A 17,261-nucleotide genomic window follows, 5' to 3' on the forward strand; every position below is an offset into this window, starting at 1 on the left:
ATTTTTCTTTACCAGCATCTTTTGTTCTTCTCTGGCATATATCTTAATGTTTCTTTTAACAATGTGTTCTTTTTCAAGTGAGAGTTTTCTTGGCTGTACTTGAGTGCATCCTAAGCAAGTATCCAGGAGGGGGAAAAATCTGTATAGCTCAAGAATAAACTTGGTCAGGAAGATCAAAAATCCAATGTGGAGCTAATAATTTTGCATCATCATATAGGAACCCACAGAATCGGTGAAAAGGCAAAGCAGTATTAATACCCACCCGACTCTCTCTAACAACGATGTCGGTGACTCTTAGCAATGTATCGCTAAATGGAACGAGCCACTCAATTCAAAATCATGGAATTATGGATATGCCCAAAGGACAAAAACCTTTGAATATCTTTCTTTTCTGTTTGACTTTTATTATTACATTCACAGCCTTGCTGGGTAGCATCTATTCACTGGTATCTCTGCTGAGATTGCAGAATAAAAGTACCATCTCAATGATCGTGACTTCATTGACTGTGGATGATTTGATCAGCGTGGTGCCCGTGACCATCTTCATGTTCAAGCAGTGGCTGGATGAGATGCTTCCCCAGACCTTGTGCACGACTTCGGCACTGCTGTACTTATTCCAAGGCTTTTCGAGCAATCTTATGGGATCTCTTGTAGTTTCGTATAACTTCTACAGCCTCCACAAAATGGGAACTAGCCAAGGAACTACCAAAAGGCCAGTGAGCATGATATGGGCCATTCTCACTATCTGGATTGTCAGCTTGCTGATCTGCATTTTGCCTCTGTTTGGCTGGGGTACCTATTCCCCCACCTCCTGGGGATGCTTTACTGACTGCACCAGTTCTTATGTCTTGTTTCTTTTTGTCATTTACTCACTGTGTTTCTGTCTCCTTGTTGTACTCTCCATTCCTCTTATTTATCAGCTGTTGTGTTCAGATGATCAACAGCACCTTTACAATGATTATCATCAAATCGTCCGAGGTTATTTCTCTCCTGGGTCACCTCCAATTGGTAGTCACGTATTGTCCCTTTCTCCAGAAGACCCAGGGAATAGACTCTCAAGGCACTGCCAAGATGCTTGTCGGAACTCTGGCCAAAGTCCCATGGACAGCTGTGGAGTGGATCACTGTGGCACACCCAATGTGCCATACCCCAGCAGAACTTTCACTGTGGAATTTGCTCAGAAGCGCTTCTCACTGATTCTGGCTCTGATAAAAGTCATTCTTTGGCTCCCAATGATGGTAATACCAAACCAAGTTTCTTTCTATATGAGTAGTGATTGAGTTAAAGTGATGAATATGGGCCATTAAACTAGAAGCAAATGAGGCAATACCTTTCTGTGTAACTTGAAAACTTGCACCTGCCTTGGCGGGGGTGGGGTGGGGTTAATGCACTGCTGTTTTATTTTGTGAGACTATCAAATCTGCTCTTAGGCATTACAGGGAGAGACTGCCAATGATGGATTGCATGCATTATTCTAATTTCAGTTAAATGTGTGTGTTCAGTACACTGGCAAATCCAGGGATCAGGAACTGTTAATTATCTGAGCACACCATGTTTACAAGATCCCATATTCATGTGGAATTAGTTAGGCTTTTAATGGCACATTCATAGTAGCCAGATTATGAATGAACAGATATGCACTACGTATGAGTTCTTGGGACTGAAACAGTGACTGACACCAAACGAGGTCTCTGGACAATTACTTTATTACTCTGGTTTTCGTGCTAGCATAAACAATTCTACAAGTACCTATTGCTGACATATTCAAAGGATGGAAATAGTTTGAAAGCAGGAGTTAAGGGGGTCTGTTCTGAAAAATACTAGGGTGACCATGAGATTTTTCAAAGTGTCTGCTGAAGATTGCTTTCCCTTTCCCGGCTGTGAGGCACACCCATTGGCATGGAGGTGCCTGGGGCTATAAAACTGAAGCCTATCACAGAAGTGAAGAGCATGTTTGTTCATGATTTTGTCAATACAAAGCTTTATTGGGAACTACCTCAATGCATGCCTTGGTGCACATAAGGTCACTGTTGTGTGAATGTTTGGACAGAGACATTTCCTGAATCTCATTCAATGGCACATAGCACAGGAGAATCCCAATTATGCCTCATCCCCATGAGGACTCTCTCTCTTTCCTTCAAGACCCTTGCCAAACTCACACCCTTTTAAATAAAGCCTTTGCTTTAGTTCCTTCCCAGTTGTAAGTAGGTCTTAGTCTAAGCAGGTCTTAGTTTATTCCTTTGCATCCTCAGCCCTGCCCCTCCAGTCTGTCTCTGACCCCTTTCCTTCCTCTATCATCTTCCTATTGTGGAAATGTAGACTAACAGTGCAATCCTACACAGAGTTACTTCAGTCTAAGTCCATTGATTTCAATAGACTTAGACTGGAGTAACTCTTCTTAGGATTGCATTGGGGGTGAAGACCTTTTTGCTTATGAAAGTGCCACATAGATTGGCAGCGCTGTACCAATACTTGCCAGCATCTCTGAACTGTGTCTCCTCTGCCTCTCAGGATTACCTCAACTGGACTTTTATTAATAGTTGAGGGTGAAAGAGACTTCCCTGTTAGAGCTGTGGCATCAATATTTATCGTTTCACTTGAAGCAACTGGCATTCTGAGAAACACAGATGGGAGTTGTATTAGAACATTTGCTTTCCAGCATCTGTCAAGATTCAAAGCCTCAAAGCTCCAGAAGAGCAGAAATGTTAGTCAGTAGCTTCACAAACACCTTAGGGACTCACAGGGCTTTCCATGGTGTGTCTCTGTACACAGCCATAGACTGTTGCATGTGTGTGCACGTGCGCTTCTGCTGCTTGTTTTGTCAATTTTTAAAAACAATTTTAATATCATTTTATTTGTATTGAAACACTTTGGTAGGTAGGGTGTCGATGACAGTAAAATAAAAAGCCAAAGTGATACTTGAACCATCAAGACCTGGGAAGCTGAGAATGTTGTAGGTTTTTTTTATTAAGATCTAAGAATTTAATAAGACAGGTAAGAATAAAGGTGTGGTCTGATGCCTGGGGAAAATGACCTTGCATGATACAGCTGCAACTTCACAAAAGCTAAACAGGTTTCAGTCTGGTCAGTGCCTGGATAGGAAGCCTATGACTGCTGTCTTATATTCTAAGGGAGCATGAAGGTGGAATTTCAGGGATAATGGGGATATGGAACTTGCTTAATCCTGTAGTACTAATCATCTATATGTAATGTGCATAATGAAACTGAAGGTTATTTATTTTGTAATAAAACACCCCATAAAAACACAACGCAGGCACATAAGAGTAGGCGCCCTGGATCAAGCAGCTGTCTGCCAAGTCTAGCGGGGTGCGGGGAAGTCCACAGGCAAGACCTGCAGGCAACAGCCCTCACCTGCCGACCTCTATCACACCTGCTGATCAGAAGCATTATTTAATACCTCATATACAGAAACGCATTCATTAATACACTCCACTCTGGCCTCAGGGTTTTATTTCCCTCAGAAGATTAAAATTTCTAAATATAAGGGCATTTCACATTTTATACTATAGGTGTACATCCAGAGCATACTAAAAACGTAGTGCCTGCAGCTGAAACATTTGCAGATACTTGTATCATCCAGAAATGCTCAGTAAAGAGCTGTAATTTCCTCTAGTTTCCTGCTGAGCTTATAGGTAGTGTGATACACTCTGAGGGAGGAAGGGCCATGGCTCAGTGGCAGAGCATCTGCTTTGCATGCAGCGAGTCCTGGGTCCAGTCCTGGGCATCTCCAGCCAATTGGATCAAGTAGGAGGTGACTTGCAAGACTTCTGCCTGGAGAATGGCTGCAAGTCAGAGTAAATGATATTGACCTTGATAGATTTTATGCAAGGTAGTTTCATGAGACTCTATAGAAGGCGTGCAATGACTCTTCTACCCAGGATATCAGAATTTGAATAGGCATTTTACCTGGACACGAGTAGGCTTACAGCCTTGGAATGTTGCAGTGGGGAAATATTTGAATCTCTTTTCATACCATTTTTTTTAAAAAAAAATACTTGCAGAGTTATGTGGTTTAGTAATTAGCATCTCTTGTACGTTGTTTGCACTCCATTTATAACTTATGGTTATTTTTGAAGAAAACTAGAAAACAAGTTTTATTGTCTCCCACTCCGCTTCCAAAACCAATAACAGCAAAATCCTGTGTGGAGTTAGTCTACTGTTTCCTGTCCATTGATTTTATTTGGCTGAGACTGATGTAAGTCTGCACAGGATTGCACTCTAAGTTGGGTAGGGCACCATCAAGCCAATGGACTTAATCATTCCAAAGCCTAAATGATCCCAATAGTTGAGTTAAGCACAAGCTAACTTCTTTCCCAGTGAAGTCAGTGAGACTTCTTAAAGCTTAATGTGAACTAGGTAGCGGCCTTAGTTTTTACAATGACAAAATTCAGAGTGGGAGGAGACTATGCAGCCAAACTGTGGTAGATGCAGAGAGTTTTCAGTTTGCCCCCTTTCTGCCAGTTGCGTTCCTACTACAGTGCATTTAATGTCTTTAAAATTATCTGTCTTTCAGATACAAATGGTTGTTCAACACACGGTTGGATTTCAAAGCTTTTCCTTTGAGATATTCAGTTTCCTGCTAACTTTGCTTGCTGCCACGGTCACCCCAGTGTTTGTTTTGTCAGAATACTGGAGCCACCTGCCTTGCGGTTGTATCATTAACTGCAGGAGGAATGTCTACACAGTATCCTCGCAAGAAGGCAAGCGTAAGTACGGAAGAATGGCAGGAAAGGATGTTCCTTATTGTGTCTGACCATTAAAACACACACTCTCCCTAAGCAGATTGTATAGTTTATTGCCAAGATAAACATGTCTTGCATTTTATAGTCAAAACTGACCCTCTTTGTACCTCTTATACTGAATGTAAGTCCAGTAATGAGCAGACTTCATCCTCAGCAAACTTCCGCAGCCTCTCATACACATTTTGGAGCAGCAGTAATCCCAGATATTGAAATCTGGGAGCTCATTGGACCTACCCAACTAGTGATCCATCAAGCCAAAGCCCCTCCCAGCTTTCAGCCATGTATTGTGGCTCACTAGAGGTATGATAGCCCTTCTGTGTTCCTGCTTGACTGGGATGTCAAGGGTGATAGTTAAATGCTTGGCAGGCTACAATGCCTAGTGGGTAGTTGTGTTAATCTTAGTCACATGCTGTATAAGGCTCTAGTCAGAGATCGAGGGAGAAAGACCATTCTCTGATGACCATGGACAGAGAACTCATGGAGGAGGTGCGGAAGAAGAAAATGACATGTGAACTGGTGCTCAGATGTGTCTTGTGAAGGAATAGGCACTTATTGATGTTGCATTTTTATCCTGTTCTTCCTCTAAGAGGTTTAAGGGGGTATACGTGCTTTGCCCACCCACATTTTATCCTCAAAGCAGCCCTGTGAAGCAGAAACAAACAGAAGTCTTGTGACTCCTTATACTAAGAAATTTATTATAGCTTATAGTGTCACAATAAATCTGTTCATCTTTAACGTGCCACAAGTTTGTTTTTGTTGCAACAGAATAACACTGCAACATCTCTCCTATTTACTGTGTGTGTGATATGCTACCTGGGTAAAAATAGGCTAGACTGAGAGACTGTGGCTTGAGTCTTTGTTCTGGGCTCACTTCTCTCCAGGCACTGCAGTGATAGCCCTCTGCAGGGTGCATTCCTCTCACATTAGGCTCTTTGGGGTGCCTTGAAAAACACAGGTCTAGTACAAGCAAAAGGGGTCCAGCTTTACAAGAAGCTGATGGAGGACAGCCTCTTCAGTGCCCAGAGAGAAGCACACGCAAAGCAAAAGTATCAGATGGTCCATGATCACAGAGAGCTGTTTCTATTGCCTGTCTCTCAAGACAGTTTCAGGTGCGTAGCCACGTAGGTCTGCAGTAGAAAAGCAGGATTTGAGTTCAGTGGCATCTTACTGACCAACAAGATTTCCAGGGTGTAAGCTTTCATAGTATCTTCAGATCCCTGAAGAAGGGAGCTTTGACTCTTGAAAGTTTAAATGCTGGAAATCTCTCAAGAGGTACATATTAAAGTCTATACAAAAATAACTGGCAGAATTGTTTACAACTCAAGTGTGTCAACTTCCTATCCACTGCTGGATAGTGAACTCTACTTATAGATGACTAGACTGGGTTTCTATTTCCCTATTTCTGTACAGCCCAACCCTATGTGCATGACTCCAGGTCACCCACTAAGTTCAGTGGGGCTTATTCCTGCATGAATAGATTATGCCCTTAGGCCTTGATGAGAAGTAATAGAGGTTTCTCTATAGATCCTTTTTTTGTTGTTAAGGATCACTTCCTCATTCTTAATGAGTATTTGCTGGTCTCGGTGGGTCTTACTACTCATTCACTACCTGAGCAAAATGGGTCCAGGGTCATCAAAGAAAGATCTTTCCTTCTGGATCTTTTCGAACCCATTCTCCAACCACAGCATTTTGTGTGTGTCAAGAACCAATTTGTTTCAGATAGTGCATGGCTCTGGCTGTAATTCAATATTTACACAGTGAAATATGTGGCAGATGGTGAGGCAACAATTATGCAATCATTTAAACCTGAACTCTTTTTTTTTGTTGGTGCTAAAGGCTGTTCTGCTTTCTTTCCCAACAAAATGTTTACTGAGTTCATGATTCCATGCAGAATTTAATATATAACTTACACATATAGTTTTGTGTTGCCTGCACTAATGCTGCATTGGAAAAGTGGCACTATATTGCTATAAAACATTTGGGATTTTATTTTTTTTTGCTTTCTGCAGATTTGTTGGAAACTATAGGCTAGTAATTTTAACTTTCTAGCCCACTGTATTCCAGTGAGTGGCTAACATTTTGATTTAGAGATCTGCACATGTATGAACTCTTCATCAGCTACTGTATGCTGTTCACACTTAGCCATTCAACTGGTAGCTGGTGTTGTCACTTGCCACAGTCTCTTGCTCAGATTGGTTGAGGGGCTGGAATCTGGGTTTCCATTTCATCTTCCCTTTAATGAGGATGGAGGTTGGCCATGATGGACATTATCAAGGCTTACACAAGTAATAATCTTTTGAGTAATGCTTGCACAATTCCCAGTCCTAGGATGGAAATGATGGATGCGGCATGAGCTCAAACCCTGCAATCTGCTATGGTTCAATGGTAGAGCACCTGCTTGGCATGCAAAGGGTTCCAGGTTCAATCCTTGTCATCTCCAGTTGAAAGGATCAGGTAGTAGGCGAGACCTACTCTGAGACCCTGGAGATCTGCTGCCAGTCTGAGTAGACAATACAGACCTTGAGGGACCAATGGTCTGATTCAGTGCAGGATATCTTCATATGATCAACTATGTAAGCTAGTCCTTTTCTGTGGCTTTTAATTCATGTGCCAAAACTTTCTTCCACATGTTCATTTCCTTTCCGGGATCAACACACAAAGGCAAAACTTTTAAATACCTAAATTAAAACTTAATTGATCTTAGCATCTGTTAGCCTTAAGGTCATCTGTTTCTGTAAGCTGCAAAATTCAGTTAATATAATGATCACATCTTAGAAGTTGCGTACATAGGGTTGGATACAAACAGTTTTTCTACTGGTGAAAAATGTAAGAGGGAGTCCCTTTATCCCCCCCACAATAGCTTTAATGACAATCACTGGACCTACATGGACAAAAGCCACCGTAATAAGTGGGAAAACTGGGCATGATTGAGTAAAAAAGCTGTTGGATCCAATCCATAGTCTGAGACCCAGAACTAATGTGGTGGGGAAATTAAGAGAATCTCAACTTCAGTATGAACCTAGGAGGTGGCCTTGGGTAAGACCCACTCTCTCAGCCCTAGCCCTCACAATATGGAGATCATCCCCTACTGCATTCAGCACAAAGTCCTTGTCCTTAGCTTTAAAGCTCCCCCCCAACCTTGCCCCACCTTTTCCTGTTTTTCCTCAAATCTCTCCGTGTGTGACTTTGCTCCTTCAAGTCTACCACTTTCAGCTCCCAAGAGGCTTCCCTTGCACTTAAAAAGCTCTCCCTTGTTTCCCCTTATGCCTGGAATTCCCTCTGTTGCCTCCTAAATGGTTCTCTTACTTTCTTATTTAAAACCCTTCATCAAAATCCATCCTTTCAGGGAAGCTATTGGCTTCAGTACCCAACCTAAGCTGCCTAGCTTTGTGCAATTGCATTTGTCCATATTTGTCTTTCAATTCCCTTGACTGCATTTCCCTTCTTTTCCCTGAAATTTCAGATTGTGAAGAAGGTTAACAAAGTTCTGATCTTTAACTTCCTCTGACAGACCTTTTGGTTAACTTCAAAGATGATATTGGCTCTGTTTATGATGTTTTTCCTTCTCATTGACCTGTGTTTGGGGAAACTTTATCAAATATACCACAAGAATTAATATATATATACGGTGTTCAGTAAATAGCCCTGGTACAATATCATGGTTATTATATCACAATATTCCAGAATTTGCCCCAGAGGATGGCTCTGGCCATTGAATTGGCAGATGGGCCACATTCTGCACTACCTCAGCTATGAACTGCCTCAGTGATTAATGATACTTGAACGGCAAGTGGACAGACTCACATGTATTCCTCCCTGTTCACTTGCGCTCCACTCGCTCTCCACGTTCAAGTGTCATTCGTCACTTGTAGCTTGGCCCATTGTCTCATTGGATGCTGGAGAGGTGGATGAGTTTTGCAGAGGTTGGACAAAGGCAAAATCCAGCAAGGTGCAGTGCTAAGCTTCTCCAGGGGCATCCAGAGAAAGGGTTAGCAAAGTGCAGAAAAGAAGGGACCAGGTGAACAAGAAGCCCTCTCTCTGAAGCTGAAGCCAACAGAAAGCAGCTCCCCCAGGCAAGGTACCTGGTCCTGGCTTGAAAGGCAGTTCAGTTGGCATGGCCTAGCAGAGTGTAAAATGAATTATTCCAACAGGATCAACAAGCCATTATCTTTACCCTATTATATTATTTGTTGAATGTCCTAGTCAATGATTATATTGATTTATAATGTGTAGTCTACCTGAAGTCTCAGTAAGAAAGGTAGACTATAAATAATGAAACATGCACAAACCTTTCAAGACTGAGGCATCAGCTTTCCAGAGTGAAACCTAAGAACAGCAAGAATACTTGTACTGGTTTGAAAAATACTTGACTGCCCTGACATATACCTTTGCTCCATACCAGTCCAGAAGTGTGGTGAGGCTTTCACTTGTGTAGAGGAGCTTCTTGACAGGCTTGCAAATGATACAAGGAAAACCCAACCCCTTAAGAAACCCAGCAGCTGTAGACACTTCAGGAACCTGAACTATGTGAACAGAAGCTGGTAAATAATGTTGGGTGAAGATCGACACCCTTTTCAGATGTTCAAAGGGAAGATCATGAAGGTTCAAGGAAAGGAAATGGGAGCTGGGCAACAAGCCGTGTGCTTAAATGACGCACATTCATTGGAATGTCTTATAGTGTCTAGGGCTTTCTTCACACAATCAGGAACCTGCTTTTTCAGAGCCCCCATATGGCTCTGTCTGCATAATAGGCAGCTCTCTTTCTTGAGGGTTCCTGATCACATAGAGAGAACCCTACATGTGTACATTTACATGTGTGGAGTCAGTATTTCAGTGACGGTGCATATGTATGGGCTGGAGCTTGCTGCCATAATCCCTCTCTCCCTCCCTACTCACATTCATTATCCTCCCATAAAACTTTTGAAAGGGCCTGGACAGATATCCTAGAATGTGATGGAAGTGCCTTGAACACAAAGTGGCTGCATTCTAGTGCATTTGCTTTGGGGACAGAGAATATGTGCTCAAACCACTTCCTACTTTAAAATGCTTGTCTTCATCCTTAGTACATATATCTGCCTCACTTCCCTTAATCTTTTGAATCTTTTGCTGCTCTATGTATTGTGATAAACTGCATGGTGCCTGCCCAATTAGACTGTATTTTAGGGGTGGGGGGTAGGGTAATGCCAATGTTTGTAATCTGCATTCTTTCAAGATTCTAGCTATGTTTAACACAATCACTTCTTTTACTTCTTTAGCCAAAAGAAGAGGCTTTGAATTCAATCTGTCATTTCAGCAAGGTTATGGAATCTATAAGATATCCCATGACAACCACCATAGTGATGATGGCAACTCTATATCATATCACAGCTTGCTGAACTATGATTGCGAGAATACAAAAGAAACTCAAAGGGATAACAGCAAAATTGAATTCAGCACCATTTCCCTGGAGGACAGCTCCATGCTTAAAGACACTGCAAAGTGCAAAAAAACAGTTGGGACTGACACGAAACAAGACCTTGGCAAGGATAAAATTACAGACCGCCTGCCTTCTGACAAAACAGGAACTCATAAAAGAGAAGAGGTCAGGAATATCGAGAAGGGTACTTTTTTTGAAGGTCAGGAAAGAAGGCTTTCTCATGAGGAAGGTCGGAAACCAGAACTCTCAGACTGGGAGTGGTGCAGGAGTAAATCTGAAAGGACCCCTCGACAGGTAGTATTTTGTTTGTTTGTTTCATTTAGCAGTCTTCTAAAATTGACTTAAAGCTGCAGTCATAATGAATATTTTAAAGTCCTGTTGCTTTCTTTGAGCCTTATTTCTAAGACGCTCGAGTAACATCTTGAAACAGTCCAACTTTCACTATTAATTTGATATGAAATGTAACCCCTTATATGTAGCTTAACTGGGCTAAAAAGAATAGGGATACATTTCCTTAAACTGAAATATACCAGCTGAGCTGGTACTTCAGTTTAAGGAAATGCATCCCTATTTATTTCACTGACAATCAGCAATGTCTCGTTACTCTGTCTTAATTATATTGTCCAGGTTGGTAGCTGTGTCGGTCTGCAGTAGAACAGCGGGATTTGAGTTCTCCCTCCTTGTAATACAGGACAATCTACTTGAGAGTTGTTCACTTTCCTTTGGGAAGCATTGTATTTGAACATGGAAAGTACCATTTCAGTCATATAGATAATGATATACATCATTATCTATACTGTATCTCATTCCAAGGAATATCAGCTCTCTTTCCCATTTCCTAATTGTGCTATTTCTTTGTGGCTGTTCTCCTCTTTCTAGTGTGTTCAAGGACTTACAAGTATTTAATAGGCATTGTACAAACTATTTTCATCCTTTCCTTTTTTAAGCATGCTGCATAATCAATTCAAACCCCAGCTTCCAACATTTGTGTCTCAGCTGAAATAGTCTAATACTACCCAATAATTTGGAGACTAAATAAGCTCAGCTTGCTTAATTAGGCAATAATACTTCTGTTTACTCTGCCCTTTTATTTGTTTCACAAGATGATACTGTGTGCAATTATATTGTGGCTGGTTATGAGGTCTTTGGCTCATCGTTTTAGTCTTCCTAAGGTAGAAAGGAGATAATCTTTCAGCTTGCTGTCTGAAGGGAAGTACTGCTACAGTTTCAGCAGTAATTTTCCACAAATGGAAGACACTTCTGTCAGAAGATTGGGAATTTCCTGCCTCCCCTCTCCTGCAGCAGTACGCTGATGAAACCCAGTTCAATTTCTCATTTTCATGAGGTCCAAACGAAGTGATGGCTTCTCTGAAGTTGTATCTTAGATTAGTGGTGAACTGGATCCCAGATAAGAGACAGAAGAATTCAGTACACTAACCAACTGAAAATGTCTGTCCGTAATAGGATCACACTATCCCTTAGAGGACAGGTTCATAGTTTGTGGGTCCTCATCCACATTATTCTTGGTTTCTCAGTGGGCAGATGTGGACAGAAGTCTCTTTAACCAAGCGCATTTAGTTCACCAGTTACTTGGCTACCATCATTCATATCTTGGTGACTTCTAGATTAGACTTTGCAATTCACTCAATGTGTGACTTGCCCTGAAGACTGTTTAACAACAACAACAACAACAACAACAACAATAGCTCTATATACCACCCTTCAGGACAACTTAATGCCCACTCAGAGAGGTTTACAAAGTATGCTATCATTATCCCCACAACAATAATCACCCTGTGAGGTGGGTGGGGCTGAGAGAGCTCTTAGAAGCTGTGACTGACCCAAGGACATCCAGCTGGCTTCAGGTGGAGGAGTGGGGAATCAAACCCAGTTCTCCAGATTAGAAATAGCAGCTGGTATAGAATATAGTTGCCTATCTATTGATGGATATTTAATATATTTACACTTGTTGCCAGTTTCTTTTCATGCTCAATTCAACCTATTCATTTTGAGCTTTAAAGATCTATAAGGTCTAAGTCTAAATGTCCCAAAGAACATCTTCTTCTATACAAGCCTTGTCCATTATTATATTCTTTCAGTGAATGTCCTAGCTATCGATTATATGAATGTCCTAGCTATTGATCATATTGTAAGTTCACTCACACTGTGTAATCTGCCATGGATCTTATTGAGAAAGGCAGACTAATAAATAAATGAAATAAATACATATATAAAATACCCTTTCTTCCCAATGGCATCTCCTCTCCTCCATTTTATCCTCACAACAATGCTGTAAAGTAGGTTAGGCTGAGTGACTGGCCCAAGGTCACCCAATAAGCTTCCACGGCAAAGTGGGAACAAAGCTTGGTCTCCCAGATCCTAGTCCAGCCAGGGTTGCTAGCCTCCAGGTGGTGGCTGGAGATCTCCTAGAATCACAACTGATCTCCAGGTTAAAGAGATCAGTTCCCCTGGATAAAATGGCTGCTTTGGAGGATGAACGCTATAGCATTATACCCAACTGAAGTCCCCAAACTCTACCTTCCTCAGGGTCCTCTCCCCAAATCTCCAGGAATTCCCCAACCTAGAGCTGGCAACACTAAGTCCAACACTCTAACTGCTTTACCATACTGACTCTCAATATGAGGTCTTTAAGATATATTAGGTAGTTCCTGCATCAGGTCCATTTATTTAGAAAGGTAAAATTCAGGAAAGTGAAGCATGGCCTTTTCTGTGGGGGCCCTAGAGTTGCAGAAAGCTCTCCCCTGAGAATTATGTGTTCTTCCCTAATCTTCCGTAATTGATGTTAGTAAAAAATACTGTAATTGCACAAGGTATTTGGGAATTAATCGAGATTCTTATTGTTTTATTGCCTTTTAAAAATGTATTTCAATTGATATATTTCTTTTTAACATATGTAATTATTTTAAATGGTTCTAAAACACTTTGTAAACCGTTTGCTTTAATCTCAGTCTATACATACCAGAAAAAAATACATAAAATTATCTATTAAATAGAATACAATTCCGTCCTAAGGAGAGTTACACCCTTCTTAGCCCATTCATTTCAATAGCTCTGCTAGGGTTGTTCTATAAAGGTGTCCTTTCCACATCCATGGGGATGCCACTTTTCCATGATGTGATTTCATGCAGCTGCAGTGTAAACGATGCTTCCATGTGGGCTGAGCAGATGATGTACATCCTTCCTGCATAATTACCACTCATGAAACATCAATGCGATCCACCTCAACTACATGTTGCACCTTTTGTATGTAGTTCCCAAATGCGTGAGATTGCTTTGCAGAAAAGGCAACACAGACCAGTTCCCCTGGAGAAAATGGCTGCTCTGTAGGGTGAACTCTATGGCATTATACCCCACTGTGGCCCCTCCCCTCCCCAAACCACACACTCTCCAGGCTCCCCTCCCCCCAAATCTCCAGGAATTTCCCAACCTGGGCCTGGCAACCCTACTGTCAGTAGACTGTGATTTCATTACTTCATTCAACCTGCTGCAGCCCAAAATGTTGGTGAATGCTGCTCTTGGAGAGGGGAGTATGAGACTCAGGAGTATGTGGTCTGCAGCAAGGGGGAGGAACTAGAAAACCCTCACCCCATCCATTTGTAATAATCAACCCCTCCCCCCCAATTCCATTAGCAGAAATTTTCCTGTGGGTGCAATTCAGGCTCTGAACTAAGCCACAGTCCTCCTCATAAACTAATGCAAATATAGTGTGGAAAGAAGTAATGCCAATGAAAAATTGCTTGTAGTCAACAACAGAAACAAACAGGACTTACACTGATATATATTATACACACAGAGACACTGTAATGAACTCAGTGAGTTCATTGATATTCTGCTGTGAAAAATTAATGATTAAGAATTGACCAAATGCTTTCTGAGAAAAGATGTTGGACTCGGCTCCTACATTTGCCAAAGTGAACACCTGTTGTTTTTAAATCTGTCTTCTCTGCCAATATTGTTTGTGTTCCTCTTTCCATATGCTTAGCTGTCAAAGGACATGCCAGGGAAGGTTTTAGAAAGCTGGGAAGCTGTTCATGTGTGTTATTTTCACCTCAGTTCTGGTAACAGAGCCTATTCTGTCTTCTCTCTGGGATCTGGCATTACATCTTCCTCCCATACACCAGTTAAGTCCTGTGAGGGCCCTGGTAAATAGTTCCCTCCAAACATTCATTTCCCTCCTGACTGCCTAGTTCATTTTCCCATTTCTCCCTCACCCCCTGAAAGATGGATTCCAATTTTTCTCACTCAGTTTATGCCACCTCTTGCTGTCTCCTGCACCCTGATCCAAAATGCCTCCCACTCTATAGCTGAAAGGGGAATAGCTGCCTTTGCCCCCTGCCCCTTCCACTTCTCAATTAGTCAGATGATCTTGTCCACCTCTTCAACAATCCTGCATTATTCTAAGGAACAAGCAAGGACAAACCTCCTCCCTCCTCATTTCTGTGTACTATTTGCCTGGAGCATGAATGAACTGCCCACATTAGTCCTAGGGTTTCCAACATTGCCTTGAAAAATGCCAGGAGGTTTGGAGGGCAGTGCCTGGAGAGGGCAGAGTTTGCAGAGGATGTGATGTTACTTCCAGCTGATGCTCTAAGCTGCACCCCGATAGAATTTATCAGAGAGACTGGGGGAAATTCCTAGAGTACCACTATGTGGAGGATATTTTTTTCTCCCACTCCTCAGTTCCTTGGGAGTGGGAAACTGGGGCTGAGGACAAGTAAATGCCTTCCTCGGGCAGGTAAATGGGAGACTTAATCAGTTCATGTATGCTGATCACAACCTGGTTTAATTTATGGGTGCCTGGTTTATTTATTTTAAATATTAATAGCCTACCACTAAATAGCAGCAACAACAACAACAAACAAAAACTGGTTCCGGTTGTTACCAATATGTTGACATGTTAAAAAACCTTATTTTTTAAAATGTTTGTCATTGTTGGACTAGAGAGAAGAGAGATGTTGGGAGTTGCTGTTTGATGCACGATCTGAAGCTGCTAGAATTAGGGTTGCTAACTTTTAAATTGGTCTCTCAGATCAGTTTGATCTGTAGAAGTTAGAGGGTGATGTTATTTAGCTTCATGCCATGGAAAGCTTCAATTGCCCTTTTCTACAAATGAAACCTCTACTAAAGGTACAAGACTTTTTTCCTGGCAATCTCAGCGAGAGTTTAATTTCTTTTGCCCTTTTATAATCCTCTTCCCTAAAAGTCTTGAGGCTGGTTGCTGCAGTTGCTGGTACCAGTTTCATGGAACTGTATTCTTCCAGAGGTCTACTGCCTCTTCTCTTCTAACGAGGTTTTCCAACTCTGGCCTAGGAAAGTCTGGAGATTTGTGGGCAGTACCTATAGAAGCAGAAATCTGGGAAGGGATTTCACCTAGAATCGTTGGTACAACCAAGTCCATCCTCCAAAACTGCCATTTTCTTCAGGGGAAACTGATTGTTGTAGTTTGGAGATCATTAATTCCAGGAGAATTCCAAGCTCCACCCTATTTTTGTCTCACTTTCCCTTCATGCATCTTCCATATCATTGGCTCTCTCCGGCATACAGACTGATATTATTACCCATGATAGTGGGGTTACCTGCAAAGAACTCTTGACAGATCTTTTTTAGTGAACAAAATTGGTTCTCTCTTACCTCAAGATTCTCATTCCCTTCCTGAATCTTGTGTGGACCAGGCCTTAGAAGCAAAAAAAGAAAGAAAAGAAAAAGGGGATATTATGCAGTACTGTGATTGTATAACATGGCCCCTGCCCAAAGGGTTTTATAATTTGCTTTAATGGGTGGTGTTAGCCCTTATGTGACTCTAAAATCTTTAAACCTACAGTAATATTAAAAACTCATACTTAAACTCAATCCATTAGATGTTCTTATGAGTACTATTTTTACAATTTTCAGTTCGTAATTGTTTCTCTAAAGCAGAGCTGAGACACTTCTACGCTTCCATTTTGCATTGTCCAGGCTCTCTATTGCCTTCTCTTCCATTTTTTTAAAACAAACCCCACACATTTTGGGGATATTAACAGTATAATTGTGGTTATGTATGTCATAAGCCTATGAGCTTGAAACTATTTTTACAATTTTCAGTTCGTAATTGTTTCTCTAAAGCAGAGCTGAGACACTTCTACGCTTCCATTTTGCATTGTCCAGGCTCTCTATTGCCTTCTCTTCCATTTTTTTAAAACAAACCCCACACATTTTGGGGATATTAACAGTATAATTGTGGTTATGTATGTCATAAGCCTATGAGCTTGAAACCTCTGGTCAAATGAGCTAATAAAGAAAAGTAAGTATAATCCTAAATAGAGTAATACCCTTTTAAGTCTATTGAAGTCAATGTGTTTAGAAGAGGGTACCTCTGTTTAGGACTGCACTGAAAAGATACAGAGAGAACACAAACCAAAGTAGTAGGAAATTATGTATGTTGCTTTGCACATTATTTAATTAGTAGGTAATTTGATTCTTCATCTTATTCAGCCTGAACCTCAAGATACAGATTGGATGGGGTGTTAATAAGAAAAGCTACTGACCTTTATCCTGATTGCTTAGGACAGGATTGCGTGACTAATTAGTTCAGTTACATTCCATACAAAAATGCCTTTAAACCAGTGAGTCAGCTTCCTACACCTCAACAGGTTTGCGGCAATTAAGGAAGATAATGATAATTAACATTTATATAGCTCATTACAAATGTTCATAATCTCAAGTGTACAGCATTATCACTGTAATCCATACAACAGCCAAGTACTTAATTTACAAAGCCACTTAGATCCATTTTATTATTGGGGTAGAGAGGTGAAGTAAAGTAGCTTTCTGCTAGTGAATTCATGGCTGAGAGATTATTTGAACCAGGGACTTCTTGTTCTGAGACACATGAAGCTGCCTTATACTGAGACATATGGCTTTTGTTTGTTTCTATTTTAAAAATCTGTATCCTGTCATTCAACCAGAAAACTTGCTTCACAACTGAGCAACAGCAACTTTGTTGAGCCTGTAGACTAGGGTTGCCAGCTCCTAGATGGGGCCTAGAAATCCCCCCAAATTACAACTAATTTCGAGACAACAAA

At 41.2% G+C, this 17,261-nt stretch overlaps 1 protein-coding gene across 1 annotated transcript in view; it reads left to right on the plus strand.

Annotated features, from left to right (window-relative positions):
* Nucleotides 1-281: 281 nt before the first annotated feature.
* Nucleotides 282-17,261, plus strand: part of GPR149 (G protein-coupled receptor 149) — a 45,918-nt gene continuing 28,938 nt past the window's right edge. The window contains exons 1-3 of the mRNA XM_054982087.1: nt 282-1,238; nt 4,535-4,727; nt 10,019-10,473. Coding sequence (XP_054838062.1) covers nt 282-1,238; nt 4,535-4,727; nt 10,019-10,473 — 1,605 coding nt within the window. The remainder of the gene's footprint in view (nt 1,239-4,534; nt 4,728-10,018; nt 10,474-17,261) is intronic.

Source organism: Eublepharis macularius, chromosome 6 (genome assembly GCF_028583425.1).
Source record: "Eublepharis macularius isolate TG4126 chromosome 6, MPM_Emac_v1.0, whole genome shotgun sequence".
In the NCBI taxonomy this organism is placed as follows: Eukaryota; Metazoa; Chordata; class Lepidosauria; order Squamata; family Eublepharidae; genus Eublepharis; species Eublepharis macularius.